Genomic DNA, 17,257 nt, shown 5'->3' on the forward strand with positions numbered 1-17,257 from the left:
AGCGGTATCGAAGTTGCAACAGCGATTGCAAAGATTTCTCGCGACGATAAAAGATGTCCGAATATTCTTCAAACTGATAAAGGAAAAAAAATTTATAACGCAAATGAGCAAAAACTTTTTAAAAAACATAATATTAACCATTATTCCACATACTCCGTAATGAAAGCGTCAGTTGTCAAACAGTTCAACCGAACGCTTAAAAACGCTATGTGGAAAATGTTGACGCTCAATGGATATTATAAATGGATTGATTTGTTACAGCAGCTTGTTTCGGATTATAACGCGCGAAAACATCGAACTATTGGCATGCGACCTATTGATGTTACCCACGCAAACGCGAGTAAGCTCTTGGCTACGGTCTACAACCGCATAACGATCGCTGCTTCAGCACGATTTAAAGTTGGCGATTCAGTACGTGTGAGCAAGTTTAAAACATTATTTGAAAAAGGTTATACGCCAAATTGGACCACTGAAGTGTTTAAAATCGTCAAAGTGTTGAAAACTAATCCCGTGACATACATGCTTGAGGATTCTTGTAGAAAACCCATCGCTGGGGGATTTTATGAACAGAAATTACTTCACGTAAATAATCCTGATGTATACCTCGTTGAAAAAGTGTTAAAAAAACATGGAAATAATGTTTATGTAAAGTGGTTGGGATTTGATAATTCACACAACTCATGGATACACAAGAATAATGTTTTATAAAAAATTTAATATATAAATAAAAACATTTTTTATATTATAATACATAAATAAAAAATTTTTTATATTATAATACATGAGTATGGAATATAAAACTTTTTATTTATAGTGGTATTTTATAATGCTCCCATGGTAAAGTTTCAGTAGAACCTGGTATAATGTATCGCTTATCGTCATATGGACTCAGAGCAGTTTTCTCCTCACGTAGAGTATACACCTCATGCAACTTGGATCTTATACATGTTTGCTGATGAGTCATTTTTATTTCCTCATTCAAGCATGTGTAATCATCAAACGTTATCTTTTTAGCAACGACATTACTTTTAACACCTTTAATTTTTTTGGTATTTTTTTTACCCTCAACTCGCAAAGTATACATTTTTGCTCTAAGTCTAACGAATTCAGTCATAATTGCTTCATTGTTTTCATCTTTCATTAAACCCGGTACTTTTTTTATTAACGAGTGAAAGAACATATGCATTATCAATCGCATAATCGCTTGTATCGAATTTGTTAATGTCATGTTTCATAATTTCGTAAACTTCATCACATTCAATATGATATATGAGACTATCTGCATCGGTATACATAATTTTACATTTATTATGATATAGAGGTAGCATATATTCATGGTGAAATTCATACAAACATGTCTTAGATATGTCTAGAATACACATACCAACATAAATTGGTTTGTTAAATTTTACCTCAAGTTTATGCATTTTAATAGCCACAAGATTTTCAGCAAAGATACTACGACTATGAAAATTTGCTTTCGCAATCAACGCCTCAGCGCCAAATCTTCCTTCCCAATGTGTTACAAGTCTCACATCGACGTAATTACGCACATTCTCCATAGTTTTGCTAAATACAGCATTGTTCATCAATTTGTATAATTTTTTTTCAAAATTATTTTTAGCGAGCGTTCTAAATTTTGTATTAAGTTCTATATAAACGCGAAGCCATGGAGATTGCTTGAATTGTAATACGCGATGTATTTTTGTTACGTGAATATCATGACGAATACATTGTTGCAAATTGCAAAAATGAATGATGTAGCGTTTCTTATCGCATAAAGTTGCAAGCAGTTTGTCCTGCCGTTTACCTGGCGGTTTATCGCGCGTAGAACAGAACGGCAGATCAACATGCTCGTCATGTAATTTTTATGGATACTCCAAATCAATCTCAAGAATGTAACCATCAGGTGAATCTAGTGGTACATTTATCACATCAAAATTAGAAGCATTGTCAACCCATTGAAAATCCACGTATGGCAGCGGTTGACACATCGCCCATCCATATAAATTATTTACATCAAAATACATCAAATATGTTGATGGTTTCGATGAATCGTATGACTGCATGTACTTGTTGTTGGCATCAGCATATCTACCAGAGAATTGGCTTAATCCCCCTCTTATTCCACGTTCAATAAACATAACCATGTCGATGTCGGTAAGAAGTTCAAATTTAATATTCGTATGTTTTAACATCGCGTCCCATGTAAAACCAGGTAAAGTGTAATAATACGCTGGATCAAGTTTGTAACTCGTTATACAGCTGTCTCTAAAATTTTAAATTATGTCAGCCAACAACAAGACATCAATTTTTAAATATAAATCGCTGTACTCCCCAAGCGTTTGAATTGAAAATTGTTGCCAGATATCTACAGCGTGTGCGTAATCACTCTCGGATACTATGTCATCTGTCAATGAACTGTTGCACCGTGAAGGTGCCGTGGGGTCCGTTCTCCGGAGAGACTGGTGTAATCAAGAATAAAGTCGTCTTTTTGTTATATTGGTTTATTTCTTTTATTTCCTTTGTCGTGCGGATTACAGATGGCCACTTCACGCTATTCACTGGATTACAATTTCTCAGCACGATTCTTAATTGCGACTGCCTGTCCGGGCCGCGGCTGCCCCTATATATCTCCTACTGTTGCTATGCCAAAATTCATAGCAATCAGCGGAATCGCGGGTGGCAACCGCGACTGTCCTCGGACTTCGCGTCCCGGCCGGAAATGCCGGGTTACCTTGATCGGCGGTATTCTGCCGATCAAGCTAAACGGTCGCGCGCGTGCGACATTCCGGCGTTATTCCCGAGCCTCTGTTGCTAAGGGCTCGGGATATAACAGAACTGTAAAACGATTCGCGTGGTGGTAAACATGTGTCTACTAACTTTTCAATAGAATCGATATATTCATATGGAAAGACACTTTTACGCGTTAATAAATCAAAATTTTTATTACTTAAATTAGAAAATTCATATCGTGACACTCGCAGTTTATCCTTATTTAAAAAAGATGCTAATTTCTCAAGACTAGTATTTAAAAATTTAAATGAATCAATAAATCGTAATTTTATACAGTCATTTCTCTCGTCAGTAGTACTTTTCACATTTTTTGTAAACGGTATATACTTTTCTTTTGTAATGGGAAGCAGCTCTACTGATCTCTCATAGGCAGTAGATATTTCTTTGATAATAAAATGCGCGTCATAACCTGATAAATTGTGAAAAACTATCGGAATACAATTTGAATCCATATAATTTATATTACAGTTTGAATGTGCGGGTCCTCTGTATCATCCAGTTTAATGACAATGATCACGCACTCGCGTATCATCAGCTGCAAACGGTTTTTCACACACATGACAATGCGTAGCTCTTTTGAATTCTTCCCAATCATTTTGCGTAAAAACTACCATGGGTACATTGCTAGATAAAATTGTCTTTACGCTGTGAGTTAAATTTTTAAGTTTTTCGATAAACCATGAAACACAGTTATTATCACGACAAAATATACATTGATAACGTGTCATCATATGAGCAACGCACATAGTACCCTATACTGAATACCTTGTGATGCTGCTGTGCGCATGCAGATGTTGCAAGATCAGCATTCACTGTTTGCAAAGTGCATTCGAGGTGAGCATATACAATAAATGGCATTCGTTTCTTTCTGTTATAATTATTAAAATTTAACCATTTGTCATCTTTACTCGGTAGCATAATTGCACATTTATTGATTTTTCCACAATCTACGCTGTGTGTTTCCAATCTTTCGTTGGAGCCAAAATAGTGTAGACATCTAAAAAAAATATAATATTAATACGTTATTTATAATGTATGTTATAACATAAAATTATGATATTTACCGATCGCAAAAGTATTTTCTGTTCTTCGTCTTGCTTAGCTGTGAGCTCATGAGGCGCGACAAATTTTTTATTAGTGAAAAATGTCCAACATCTTTATCTTCTTGCGTGTATAGTAAATGTATATGCACGTCTCTTTTTTTTCTGTCAGTTGTATTGGTAAAATTTGCTTCTTTTCAACAGCATATACATTTATGGAAATATTGTTAAGATTTTCAAATTTCTTAATTTGTTTCAAGGTTACTGGAAATTCAATACCTTGAAGATTTAATACTGTTGTGTAATGTGGATATGATGTTAATCGCTCAGTATGCGTTTTAGTTGGATATAACGCTGCTGCAACCGACCATGCGAAATATGCATTATCTGTAGATTGCACACTGATCACGGCTCTTTTTATTTTAATTTCACATGGTAATTTGATGTAACACCCTGCATGCAATGGATTGTATTTATTAACATTTACAGTTAGGTTTTGTATGCGAGACAATGTTCAGCCGCTATCACGTTCTTGAAACTCATCTAAAGATGAGAGAATAGGCTCGATGACTTGCGACTCATACCATTCCAATAGATCACATGAACGAGAGAGTTCACTATTTTTCGTACACACACTTTTATTTGCAGTTTTATCACTCGCCACAAACTCACCGTTAAACACAGTATTTATTTTTACATTATGATGTTCATGTTTAACATTTTTAACACATTTAAGCACAATGTCTCGTGCATCTTCAAGAAATTGTCGAGGTTCAATATATTTTGAATTGATTACGGCACCGGTTAATATGCAATTTTTGAAAGATGTATCTATTTTCAACCATCGAAGTTCTGACTCGCATGTATTATATCCAGCACCAGCGTGAACGAAACGTTGTCGCGTTGAATCTCATAAACTCTCGATACGTGCAATACTGGCAACATGTGATTGCTTTACACGAATGGATAATCTTGGATGTTTATTTCGACCATGTTCTTTAATAGATTCAATGTACGCATTACGATGTTGCTCCCATATATTCAATTCTTCACATGAATTCAATCGAGCCGCTTGTGACACTAGTTCTTGCTCTCGCTGATCCATTACTGCTCTCGAGATTTCTACACGATTATTGATGTATATTATTCACGCTGAGCGGTTTTTATGCGCATTATTTTTTATTGCGTCATATGTATCAAATATATACAGGGTGTTCCATACTAAACGGACGTAATTTGAGAAGTAGATAGAACTGGTCTAGACGAATAGAAAAGTCTTATATCATTTTGTAAAATTCTTAACAGTTATTGAGAAAAAAATTAATTTGTCTTGCGCAAGAGCGACAAGGAAGCTACGCGTGAATGAGCGCGACAAGCGACGGCACCATTTTTAGCTACTCGTCTGTCGCGCTCATTCACGCGTAGCTTCCTTGTCGCTCTTGCGTTAGACAAATTAATTTTTTTCTCAATAACGGTTGAGAATTTTACAAAATAATATAAGACTTTTCCATTCGTCTAGACCAGTTCTACGTACTTCTCAAATTACGTCTGTTTAGTATGGGACACTTTGTATATTAAGGATGATTTTTTTTTATGATATTAGTCATATGTTGTTGTAAGCATTTTTTTTAATTGTAAAATATTATCTTAACAATATGCGCAATCGGTATTTTAAAAATACACGTGTCTTGATTATCTTAATGCATTGGTCTTCACATTTTTCGACAAAAACTGCTGATGCCACACTTTGACACGTGCCTGTTGATCTTATAGTAGTGTCGACAAGTTTTGCATCTTTTAATATAATCTTCACTAACTTATGATTTTTTCGTCATAACATTCGGTGACTTCGGTCATCAAAGTGTAGTTTTATGTGAACTGCTAAAGATGGCTAATTTGAATGATATAAATGGTGACAATGTACCGATGGATTTTGAGTTATCAGATGAAGACGATGTCACATTGTCCAGTGATAGCGATTACAAGAGAGATCAAAGTGAAGATCTCGAAGATCGTGTGCGCATAACATTAGACTCATCGCAAATTCGTGCACTTAATGGGCGTACTAGACATTGTATGATGTCTATATATTATTCCACGCTTAATGGTGATATTGCAATATGCTCATCATGCATGATTAATTTGAATGATACAGGTGTATCAATGCATCTCGTACGCAAACATGAAATCAATGTTCACGATGCGCTATGTGACAGATCTTGTACTAATTGTAGACTTTCACTATTCATGATAATTCCATGTCAGATAAGTCCTATATGTGTCGCATAAAAAAAATTCGTTACAGTTTGCATTGAAGATTCAATTCAGCTGACTGACACATTTTTATTAATAATAGTGGTGGTGGTAAAAGCTATGGTGGGGTTTTGTGTATAAAAATGTATAGAACAAATGCAATGTTGCATCAGTTACAAAACTTTATTGCGCTGAAAAAACTATCCAGATGGATTTCTACGTCCCAACTACTGCTAAAACATCAAATATGAATAATGTGTAAGTATTGATTCAAAAAATTTTTTGTGAAAAAAACTTTTTTTAAAATAAAAACTTTTTTTTAAAATAAAAACTTTTTTATATAGAATCTCAACCAAACATCGTATCATACGCTTGCTGGGAAGACGGTATGCGCTTACAACCACGGGATACAAGTATTTGGAGATCGGTGTTAACGTTGGCCCACTGAGTTTTGTTGAGATCGTCATTGGTGATAACCGGGGGCAAGAAATGCCGCTATCTCTCGAATCATGGAAATCACTTTGTGAATATCGAAAAAACATCCTGAGTCTTTTCCATAATAAATTTGGAAACCCTCAAGATTTTGTATACCTTGGTTTGGTGACAGCTCGAGTATACAACATGAATGGTTTAAATCTCCTGCGTCTCGAATCGGGCAATATACAGATGATGATGACTGAGTCAACATATCTCAAGATGATTGATCTTGATGACTGTATCACCATATTATTTGACAGGATGACAGCTGTTCTCGGGCAAATCGATATAAAGTATACACAATTGTTCAACATCGCATGTGCTGCAAAGAATCGTGTTGAGGCAACAAGTGCAATACGTATTAGCAGTTATTTTGATAAGAATCAATTCATCGATTGCGAACTGTTAGTTCTTATTTTCAATGTATAACATTATTCTTTTTATAATAAATTTCAAAAATTTATAATCATTATCACAGCATAACTCTGAGTTGAAAGTTTATTATCATACGTATCATATTTTTTCTCGTTCACACCGGTATATCATTTCACCGTGGTATATACATTACATCTTAATGTTAGCTCCAGCTGATAATCAAATATAATATTTTTAATAAAAAATATTTTACTTTATGTTATAGCTTTTTTATTGCATTTTTTTATTTTTATCCTTAACTTACAAACATTTTTTCAAAAATTTATTAATAATGTTGAAGTGATGCTAACGTTAATAATGATTTATACAATATAAAAATTTTTTTTAAGTTTATTTTATTTTTTTTTCATCTATCAAAATTCATGTTCTACATCGCATCTTTATAATGAGCTAAGAGATTTATTATTATGTATATTGTTTCACCATCACATGGGAGGATATATGCTACCTCGTCGCATAGGCATACGCTGCATTTTTTTACACCGTTGGTCCAGCTGATAAAAAAAAAAGTTAGCTGTCACCAACGTTGTTAAATGCAGCTCAGCTCACTTCGCAACAGTGAGTCGAAGAGCATCGGACTAAAAAGTGCTAAGGAAAAAACATACAAGAAAAATGGACACAATAATAGTACACATAATTTACCCCATAAGAATCGTAAGTATTTATACTGTTATTTATTATTTTTATTATTTGCATTATTGATATTTTTATTTTTTTCCAGCGTATTTTAACCAATCATGGGACGTACGAGATGAACACGTCCCACTAAGTGCGCGTAAGAATTCCGCGCCATGGAATTGAGGTATATATTTTTTATTTTTTTAATATTTTATATAACAAAATTTTTTTTTTTTTCAATAATAATAATAATAATAATAATAATAATAATAATAATAATAATAATAATAATAATAATATAATTTTTTTCTTTTCTTTTCTAGAACGCGGTTGTGTTCGTTATACCTCACGATGGTCGGGCCGCATATGTGCGGCAATCCGAAAATAATCTCGACACTCTAATTGCTACAGCAGCCGCAGAAATTGCGGCGATATTAGAAGAGTATGACGGCAGCGTATAATTTAGTGGTATGCGTGTGGGTGTGTATGTGTGTGTTTTTTCAAATTTTTATATGTGTATGCGTGACTTTTATTTTAAGTTTTTTTTAGATTAAAAAAAAATGTTTTTCTTTTTTAATTTTTGCATTGTTTTATTTTAATTTTTTGTGTTCTATTTTTAATTTTGTGTTTTTTATTTTAATTTTTGTGTTTTTTATAAAAAAACTATTTTTTATTTTAAGTTTTTTTAAGTTTTTTTTCATTAATGTACGTGTGTGATTTTTTTATATTAAAAAAATTTTATTAAAATAATTTTTATTTTTTTCTTTCCATCATTAACTTGGAAAAAATTCCCTTTCTCACGCTCCTCGCATTATAAAATTAGTGACGATGGTATCGATACCATCAATAAAAAAAAACTATATTTTGCACACCAGCGAGCAATGGCTGGTATATATGTATATGATGTGTAAAAAAATGGTTGATACATATGATGCGTAAAGATGGTAGGTATGAGGAATTTTTGCTGACATGTGAGTTCTAATTCTTGAGGGGCAATGAGCGAGGCGTGGGTAGGGATATGGTATCGTGTAACGATACCTTAGTAGTATCGATACCTTTATTTTGATACCAACTACTTTTGCACTCGATACTTTTATATGAGTACTTTTACTCATATAAGTACTTTGTTGTTGGTATCGTTATTATCAAGTACTTTTTATCTTTTGTGCATCATACATCATTCATGTATTTGTTTATCACACAACGTTTGACGCCTTCTATACAGTGTTGCACATTTCGAATGGCAACAGCCATTCTCTGGGCTTTGGCCGCTCTGGGTGGAGAACGAATATGTAGAGATAGAAGTGTGCACGTTAGACATGTTCTAACCCGTGCAAGTCGTGCGACCGGTGTGGCGCTGACGCATAACCTATATTATGTCAATTACGTATATAATCTATTAATTAAATAATCAATTCATCATGCGTCCAAAAACGAGCGAAGTTTGGAAGTATTTCGAAAAAGTTGATAATAAAAAGGCAAAGTGCAAAAATTGTTTTAAGTGTATTTCATCGAGTGGAAATACATCAAATTTGAAAAAGCATTTTCATTCGTGTTAGTCATTTACGGACAACGAAAATGCAAAGTAAGTTTACAGAATTGTTAAATAAATTTGATTTAACTTATTTAATACTGTTCGACATTTAGAAAATCCGATGAGGTTCCTACAAAAAAACATAAACTAGCGAAGGATTTTTGTGAAACCAATTTAAATATTACAAATGCGTTATCATTGCGCGTAAAGTCCAGTAGAAGTTGTACAAGTCAAAATTCTGACGAGCCTAGTACCAGTTCAAATCCTGACATTCCTGACGAGTCAGGTACAATAAAAAATTTTGATTTATCACATACAACTGGTACAACTTATACAAGCAGTACTGCGATTACGAATCAGCCATCGCTTATTACGACTTTTCATCGGCAGCTGTCATATTCAGGTAAAGTACAATTAATTAAAATTATATTGTTTAATATTTATTGTTGTAAATGTTGTAATATACTTTTTAGAAGGAAGAGCGCGTCATATGTACCTTACAAAATGTTTATTATATTTTATATGTAAGGATCAAACTCCATTTGATATTGTTAACGGCAAAGGGTTTAAACATTTCATAAAGCAGTTAGCGCCGAGCTTTAAAATTCCTTCTGTGGACACTCTCAAAAATAATCTAAATAGTTTATATACAATGACAATTGAACGTTATCGACTGCAGTTTCAGGATACTGCAAGCGTAAACCATATAGCTCTCACTTGTGATATTTGGTCCGACATGATGACAGCTCGATCTTTTATTGGAATAACATCGCATTTTCTTTTTGGAATTAACATGAGAACTAAAATCTTAGCAATGCAGGAACTTGAAGATCGTCACACATCGACCAATATAAAGAGCCATTTGACAGACATATGCCAAAAAATGGGAATTAATAATAATAAAATAGTGGCAATTGTGACTGATAATGGGTCAAATATGATAAATGCGAGTGTATTATTCTTTGACGAAACAAGGCATTTACGGTGTTTCACTCATACACTAAATCTAATAGTCAAAGAAGCACTAAAAAGCGAAACTATTAAAATAATTAGTAAAATAAGAAATATTGTTAAATATTTTAAAGCAAGTGTTTTAAAATCTAAGTTACTTAAAGATAAACAGTTGGGAAAACAATTTCTCAAATTAATTTTAGACGTTAAAACTAGGTGGAACTCAACATTTTATATGTTAAAAAAATACATTGAATTGGCAAATATAGTTCATGGCATTTTATTAGAAAATAAAATAAAAGCGCCAAAAATTTTAACAGCATTAGAAGTAAAAACTGCGAAGGAATATTTAAGCATTTTAAAACCAGCTGAATATGTTACTAAAGACATTTCTGGGGAAAAATATGTCACATTGTCTAAAATAATCTCAATAATTAATTTTTAAAACATCAAATATCGTCTGTTAACGCAACTCAAGATTCTGCAAAAATATTACAAAATGTGATGTTAAACGAGATAAATAGTCGATTTAGTGCAATTGAAGATACTCATCTTTGTAGTGTTTTATGCATTCTAGATCCACGTTTTAAAGCACTACATTTTCTTAATCCGCAATCGTATACAAGAGCACTTAGCTACATTCGTAAAGAAATAGAAATGAACGATAAATCTGTTCAAAGCGAATCAGATAGTGAAGGACACTCTGAAAGTTCCATTTCACCTAATAAGTACGATTTTTGGACGACTCATAAAAAACTAGCTCACAATTCAAAAAGGAAGCGAAAGTTTGAGAAAAATTTAACTGAAAACAGGTCTGCTGCAAATGATAAACTGAGTATATATTTAGGAAATCCTGTAGTTTTTTTATCAACAAATCCAATTGTTGTATGGGAAGAAATGCGAAATGTTTTTCCATCATTATATAAACTAGCACGAAAGTATTTGTTAATTCCTGCTACGTCTGTATCTGCAGAAAGATTATTTTCTAAAGCAGGAAATACATTAACAAAAAACAGAAACAGACTGGTTGGTAAACTACTGCAACAAATTTTTTTTATGAGTGACTGCACAGAAGAAGAATGGCAAATATTATAAGTCATAAGAATCGAAATAAAATAAAATGTTAATTAAAATTACTCTTTACTGTACGTCTAATTAAAAATTTAGGTTAACAACAAAATCTTATGTCAATTATGTTAAAAAAAGTGTGCCTATTTTCCTATTTGACCCATTTTTTTTGTTTAGAAAAAATTCTCGATACTTAATGGTATTGATACTTTTAGGTGAGTACTGAGTACGTACTCGATATCATGCAACCGATACCACGTAATGAGTATATATTCACTACTTTTAATTCGGTACCGTATCCCTAGGCGTGGGGACGGGGGAAGGATCTACGGTGAGGGAACTGTATGGAGAGGGAACTCATTGGCGTGGTGACATATGAGAGAAAAAAGGAGAGGTGTGAATTAATCATATTCACAATCCATCGTCTCTACGCTATTGAAATTCCCCCTCCCTACGCTCCTCTCGTCGTAGATTCTTCCCCCGTCCCCGCGCCCCGCTCATTGCCCCATAGATTAAAACCCGTGTTTATTCCCTACTCTCGTCGGGTTCCTTTTCGGATGAGAGATGAGGTTGATGGAATTATTGAAGATATGAAAATCCGTGGGGTAATTGAGAAATCACAGAGTCCCTGGGTTTCTCCAGCTGTTTTAGTCAAAAAGAAGGACGGAACAATTAGATTTTGTGTTGATTATAGAAAAGTTAATGCGGTGACAGTTAAGAATTCTTTTCCTCTTCCGAGAATAGATGATATTTTAGATCGTTTGGCTGGGAATTCCTGGTTTGCTACTCTTGATCTTAAGAGTGGGTATTGGCAAATCAGGATGGATCCAAGAGACAAAGAGAAAACGGCTTTCTCCGTGGGAAAGGGACTTTGGCAATTCACTGTCATGCCCTTTGGTCTCACAAATGCCCCGGCAACTTTTGAACGGTTTATGGAAAGGGTCTTGAAAGGGCTTCTTTCTAAGAGCTGTTTTGTGTATTTAGACGACGTGATAGTTTTTGGGAAGAGTTTCGAAGAACTCATGGAAAATCTTAAAGAAGTGTTTCTTCGTTTAAGAAAATTTAATTTAAAAATTAATCCAAGAAAATGCGTTTTTTTTCAGTAGAAAAGTTAAATATCTAGGTAGGTGGTTTCTTCAGAGGGGGTAGCTACTGATCAGGAGAAAGTAGCAGCGGTGATAGATTGGCCAGTTCCTTATACAAAGAAGCAATTGAGAAGCTTCTTGGGCTTTTGCTCGTATTATCGGAGATTCGTTAAAGGTTTTTCTTCAATAGCAAAGCCACTTCATTTTTTGACAGAGAATTTGGTGAAGTTTTCTTGTACGACTGTCAAAGATGACTGTCAAGGATGACTGTCAAAAGACCTTTGAATCTTTGAAACGAGCCTTAACTTCTCCTCTAGTGTTAGCGTTCTCGAAAGAGGAAGGTCAGTTTATTTTAGATACTGACGCTTCAGGAATAGGAATCGGGGCAGTTCTTTCACAGAAGCAAGGAGATAAGGAGAAAGTCATAGCATATTTCAGTCAGGTTTTGTCGAAGTCTGAGAGAAATTATTGTGTTACTCGACGTGAACTTTTAGCCATCGTTGATACAGTCAAATTTTTTTGTCATTTTCTTTTAGGAGGGAAGTTTTTAATTCGCACAGATCATATTTCTTTAAGATGGCTCTTGTCTTTTAAGGAACTTGGGCCAGTTAGCTCGTTGGGTAGAAAGATTACAATAATTTCAGTTCGAAATTGCTTACCGAAAGAGGACTACTCACGGGAATGCCGACGGTTTATCAAGACAGCTTTGTGAAGCGAGAAACTGTCGGTATTGTTTTAAGGTTGAGCAAAAGAGTCTTTCCGAAGGAGGAGAGACTGTGTCTCGAATAGTCTTCCAAGAAGAAGAGTTGGATCTTTGAAAAAAAGATCAGCGGGAAAATCCAAGTTTGAATGTCTTAATCCAGGCAAAGGAGTCTGGGGAACGTCTTCGCCGTTTAGGGTTGTCTTCCTTGGATACAACGGGAAGAATTCTTAATTCTTATTGGGATTCCCATGTTTTAGAGAACAGTGTTTTTTATAAAAAATGGATAGCTCCGAATTTGAGGATAATTCTGTTTCAGTCGGTGGTTCTTCGTAAACGAATTAGAGAGGTTCTAACAGATGCTCACGATTCTTCTTCGGTTGGACACTTTAGAATCAACAAAACTCTAGATAGAATTCGGAAGCGTTTTTATTGGGTTTATTTTAAACAAGATGTAGAAGATTGGTGTCGTTCTTGTTCGGTTTGCTGTTCGAAAAAGGGACCTTCCGGCAAAGGAAAATCTCCTTTGCAAATCTATAATGTTGGATCTCCGTTTCAGAGATTGCAGATGGACGTTCTTGGTCCTTTTCCTATATCTTCTTCTGGAAATAGGTTTCTTTTAGTAATTGTCGATTGTTTTTCTAAATGGGTGGAAGCATTTCCGGTGAAGAACATTAGAGCAAAAACTGTAGCTGAGGTTTTCGTTAAAGCAGTTAGTTCGAGATTCGGAGTTCCTAAGGAAATACATACAGATCAGAGACGAAATTTTGAGTTCAATCTTTTGAAAGAGTTGTTGAATCTTTTGGGAGTTAGAAAAACTAGAACTACTGCTTTACATCCTCAATCGGATGAGCAGGTGGAGCGTCAGCATCATACAGTTTTGGAATATCTCTCAAAATTTGTTTTAGAAAATCAAAAAGATTGGGATCGTTGGATTCCAATGTTCCTTTTAGCTTATAGGTCTTTAAAGCATGAGGTTACTGAAGTTTCTCCGGCGGAGCATTGTTTTGGCAGGGATTTAAGGTTACTGTGGCGACCATGCAAATGCGCCACAGCGACCATGCAAGTACGCCACAAGCACCTGCCGGATAGTGACCCGGCAGGCATGGAAAAGCCAAATAGTGTAAAGCTCGCCGCTAGGCGGCGCGGCTCTCTCGGAAGTAAGATCACTTCACAGGTCCTACTTAAGGAGTGAGATAACGATCGGATTTCGCTTCAGCCTGCATTAAGCCGGTCTAGAGCACATCCTAACCGATAGTGCCAGATAAGCATCGCAAGCTAGCCGCTTTTGAATTGTACTCGCAGAGGCTCGATCTCGATCGAACTCTGCATGAACGCAGAAGTAGGTAACCAGGATCCTGGCCTATCCAGGAGGCGGAAGGTGAGGCGAGGGAGACGGAAGCCGCAGCCCAGGGACGCCAGCTCTCCCGACAGCACCACAGGGCCGCTAACACCCAGGGTCGTTGCTGTAGAGACCTTTCCGCCGGGGCAGCCGCTACTCATTGTAAGGCCGAAGCCGGAGCCACCAGCAGCTGCCGGACCTCCACCGTCGCAACCGGTGCTGCCACTGCTGCCACGAGGGCTACCACCAGTGGCACTAAGGCCTTGGGTACCGTGTCCACTGCGGCTACCACCGCCGCAGCTTACACGTCCGCCACTGTCGGCCTTGGTACACGGCGACATCCGGGCCTACCGCTTGACGAGCCCGCGGTACCGGCTCCCGTCGACGCCGAGGCCTCTGCCGACCACTCAGGGGACGCAGACCAGCGGGACCCCTACGGCGATCCAACACGCGCAGCGGACCACGAAAGTCGGTACGCAAACCGATCTGTGGGCGACTACCTCCGCATCGGACTCCGAGCCGATCGCCTATCCGGGGGACGAGAAATGGGGACCGATTAAAGTAACTTTAACGGCACCCCATATATCCTACCGAGAACGTCGGGTCTAACCCATCTTCTCCGGTTTTTGTGGAAAGCACCCTAACGGTGCGATTTGAGCGAACTCTAAAAATAAAAGACTGTACATAAGTGTAAATATAATAAAGACTTACAAGGAGAGGTTCCCAAGTGCCAACGTAGTTTTTTAATGAGCTTTGGCATGGTAGTAGAGAGGGAAAATATAAGATTACGCGTCGACGATTAGGTGTAGATACGCAATAGTTTTTGAGAAATCAAAGTTTAAAGTTTTCCGAGCGCGTTATGTACAGATGTTACGACGAGTCTTTCAATAGTGTTCGGTTGGTCGTACGGTGAGCGCCTCAGACTCACAGTTCAAAGATTGTGCGTTCGCGTCCCGTAATGTTACTTTTCTGAAATTTTTTTTTTATTTAAATAATTGTATTTTTTTTTAACTTTAGATGATTAATTTTTTATGTATTAAATAATTTAATATTTACATTGTTAATTAAAAAAAAATAAAAAATTTTTTAATTAATAAATTTTCCTTTAATTAATTTTTGTTTCTAAAAATTATTAAATAAAATTTAACCGAAGGTTACATCTTGCTACGACTTTAAACTTAAAATGATTCGGTTAAATTTTATTTAATAATTTTTAAAAACAAAAATTAATTAAGGGAAAATTTATTAATTAAAACATTTTTTTTATTTTTTTTCGGCATTGCAACCCGATGACGCCAAGGCCCGGCGTCACTATTAAATAACCGTGGACCGTCACGGACAGAGCAGTCACGTCAGAGTCCGTGTAGTAAAACGATATCGCGTAGTAATTGAAGTTCGGTCGCGTGCCGTGAAAGAGGAGACCTCGCGGAGCCGAGGACGCGTGATAACGCCGGAACGCGCACCGAACTAACCAAAGGAAACTCAGGAGAAGCGAAAGAACTGTAACACTGAACCAATTAAAGATTGAAGTATTTATTCTTATATCTTAAAATTATCGCCCTTTTTCACGGATCCCGAAGGATGGACCCCGTGCACCGGCTGCAGTGCAACAAACTGCATTATTTTTCTTAAATTATCTAAAATAATAATTCAATTTAATTAATAATTACAGAACATTTAGCAGAATTCAGCCCCTTTTAACTAGGTTTCAATTGCTTTAAACAAAATTTTACTAAAAGTTGCATAGTCATTTGCAGTTAGGTCAATTAGCATTATAGTTGGTTATTTTAAATCGACCAATGCCGTTGATTCTGCTATTCCCATCTTATGTGGGCCATGTGAGTCAAACATAAATTGCTTGTTTAATCGTGTTGCGTCAGTTATGTGTCGCGTGTCGTGTCTTCTAAGCTTTTGAATGCAATTACAGTTTTTGCACCACCGACAAAACAATAATTTTAAACAGTTTATCGTTATCGTAGCCGGTGAATAATGGAAAAATATTTAATGCAAAAATTTATTGATAAAGGTATGTATATTATTTTCCATGATACTATTGATACTTGATCATATTTTTGATTAGGTTAATTGTTGACTTTAGCCGGCATAAATATTTTGACTAATAGTCATAATTATTTGATACATTTTTGCATGCAGCATGAAACTAAAGAATATAGCAAAGAAAAATAATTTATTTTTGTCATCTAAGTTAAATAATTGCTTGTTATTAATCGTATTTTTCTTTAACATATGAATTTTATTCTTGTTAACTTACATTTGTTTAAAGTTTAAAATATATTATTCTTATTCAAGAACAAAATACAGACTTCATAATCTCATCTGAAGTTAACGATATGGATATCAATATGAATAACAAAGAGAATGAAGATTTAAACTGTGCATCAACCTCTGTTTCTACTTCGGATTCTACTCCTACTTTGGTTTCTACCCCTTACCATTTATATTAACAGAGTATTTTAAAATAACAAATTTTACCAAACAGAAAATTGTAGCACTATGTAAAAATTGTCCCAAAACTATAAGTGGTTCAAGAACGTTAACAGGAAACTTTATCAGTCATTATAATGTAAGTAACTATTTTTATAATTTAATCTGTTTTAGTGTATATTAAATATTAATATCTAATTACTATTATTTTCTTGCTTTTTTGTAGAGAGTGCATCCTCATTTAATGGAAAAAATAAAATTAAAAAGATTAGAAAATAAAAATAAACTCAAGATAAGTATGCAACAAGAAATTATGACTTCATTCCAAAGAAAGTTATCACCTATTACTATAAAAAAGGTACATATTATTCATACTATTAAACCTACATATATTTGATATATTTTAATGTTCAGTATTTATTATTATTATTATTAATATAGAAATAGTCTGTATAAATAAATTGTTCCGTTTTTTTAGATACATAATTTAATTTTAACATATTTAATTGAAGA

General features: G+C 35.0%; 1 protein-coding gene across 1 annotated transcript; it reads left to right on the forward strand.

Moving 5' to 3' along the window:
* The first annotated feature begins 7,910 nt into the window (after positions 1-7,910).
* Positions 7,911-11,477, forward strand: LOC139111361 (E3 SUMO-protein ligase ZBED1-like). The gene is made up of 5 exons (XM_070671616.1): positions 7,911-9,171; positions 9,267-9,556; positions 9,603-10,526; positions 10,682-11,130; positions 11,388-11,477. Exons 1-5 carry the CDS (start codon positions 9,041-9,043, stop codon positions 11,475-11,477), a joined length of 1,884 nt encoding a protein of 627 aa, XP_070527717.1. The 5' UTR covers positions 7,911-9,040.
* The last annotated feature ends 5,780 nt before the right edge of the window (positions 11,478-17,257 follow it).

This window comes from Cardiocondyla obscurior, linkage group LG23 (assembly GCF_019399895.1).
Source record: "Cardiocondyla obscurior isolate alpha-2009 linkage group LG23, Cobs3.1, whole genome shotgun sequence".
Classification (NCBI taxonomy): domain Eukaryota; kingdom Metazoa; phylum Arthropoda; class Insecta; order Hymenoptera; family Formicidae; genus Cardiocondyla; species Cardiocondyla obscurior.

Coding starts and splice junctions, on each gene's coding strand:
- LOC139111361 (XM_070671616.1), top strand. CDS start 9,041: ATGCGTCCAAAAACGAGCGAAGTTTGGAAGTATTTCGAAAAAGTTGAT. Junction 9,557..9,602: donor TCGGCAGCTGTCATATTCAG/GTAAAGTACAAT, acceptor TATTTATTGTTG/TAAATGTTGTAATATACTTT. Junction 10,527..10,681: donor ATATGTCACATTGTCTAAAA/TAATCTCAATAA, acceptor TATGCATTCTAG/ATCCACGTTTTAAAGCACTA.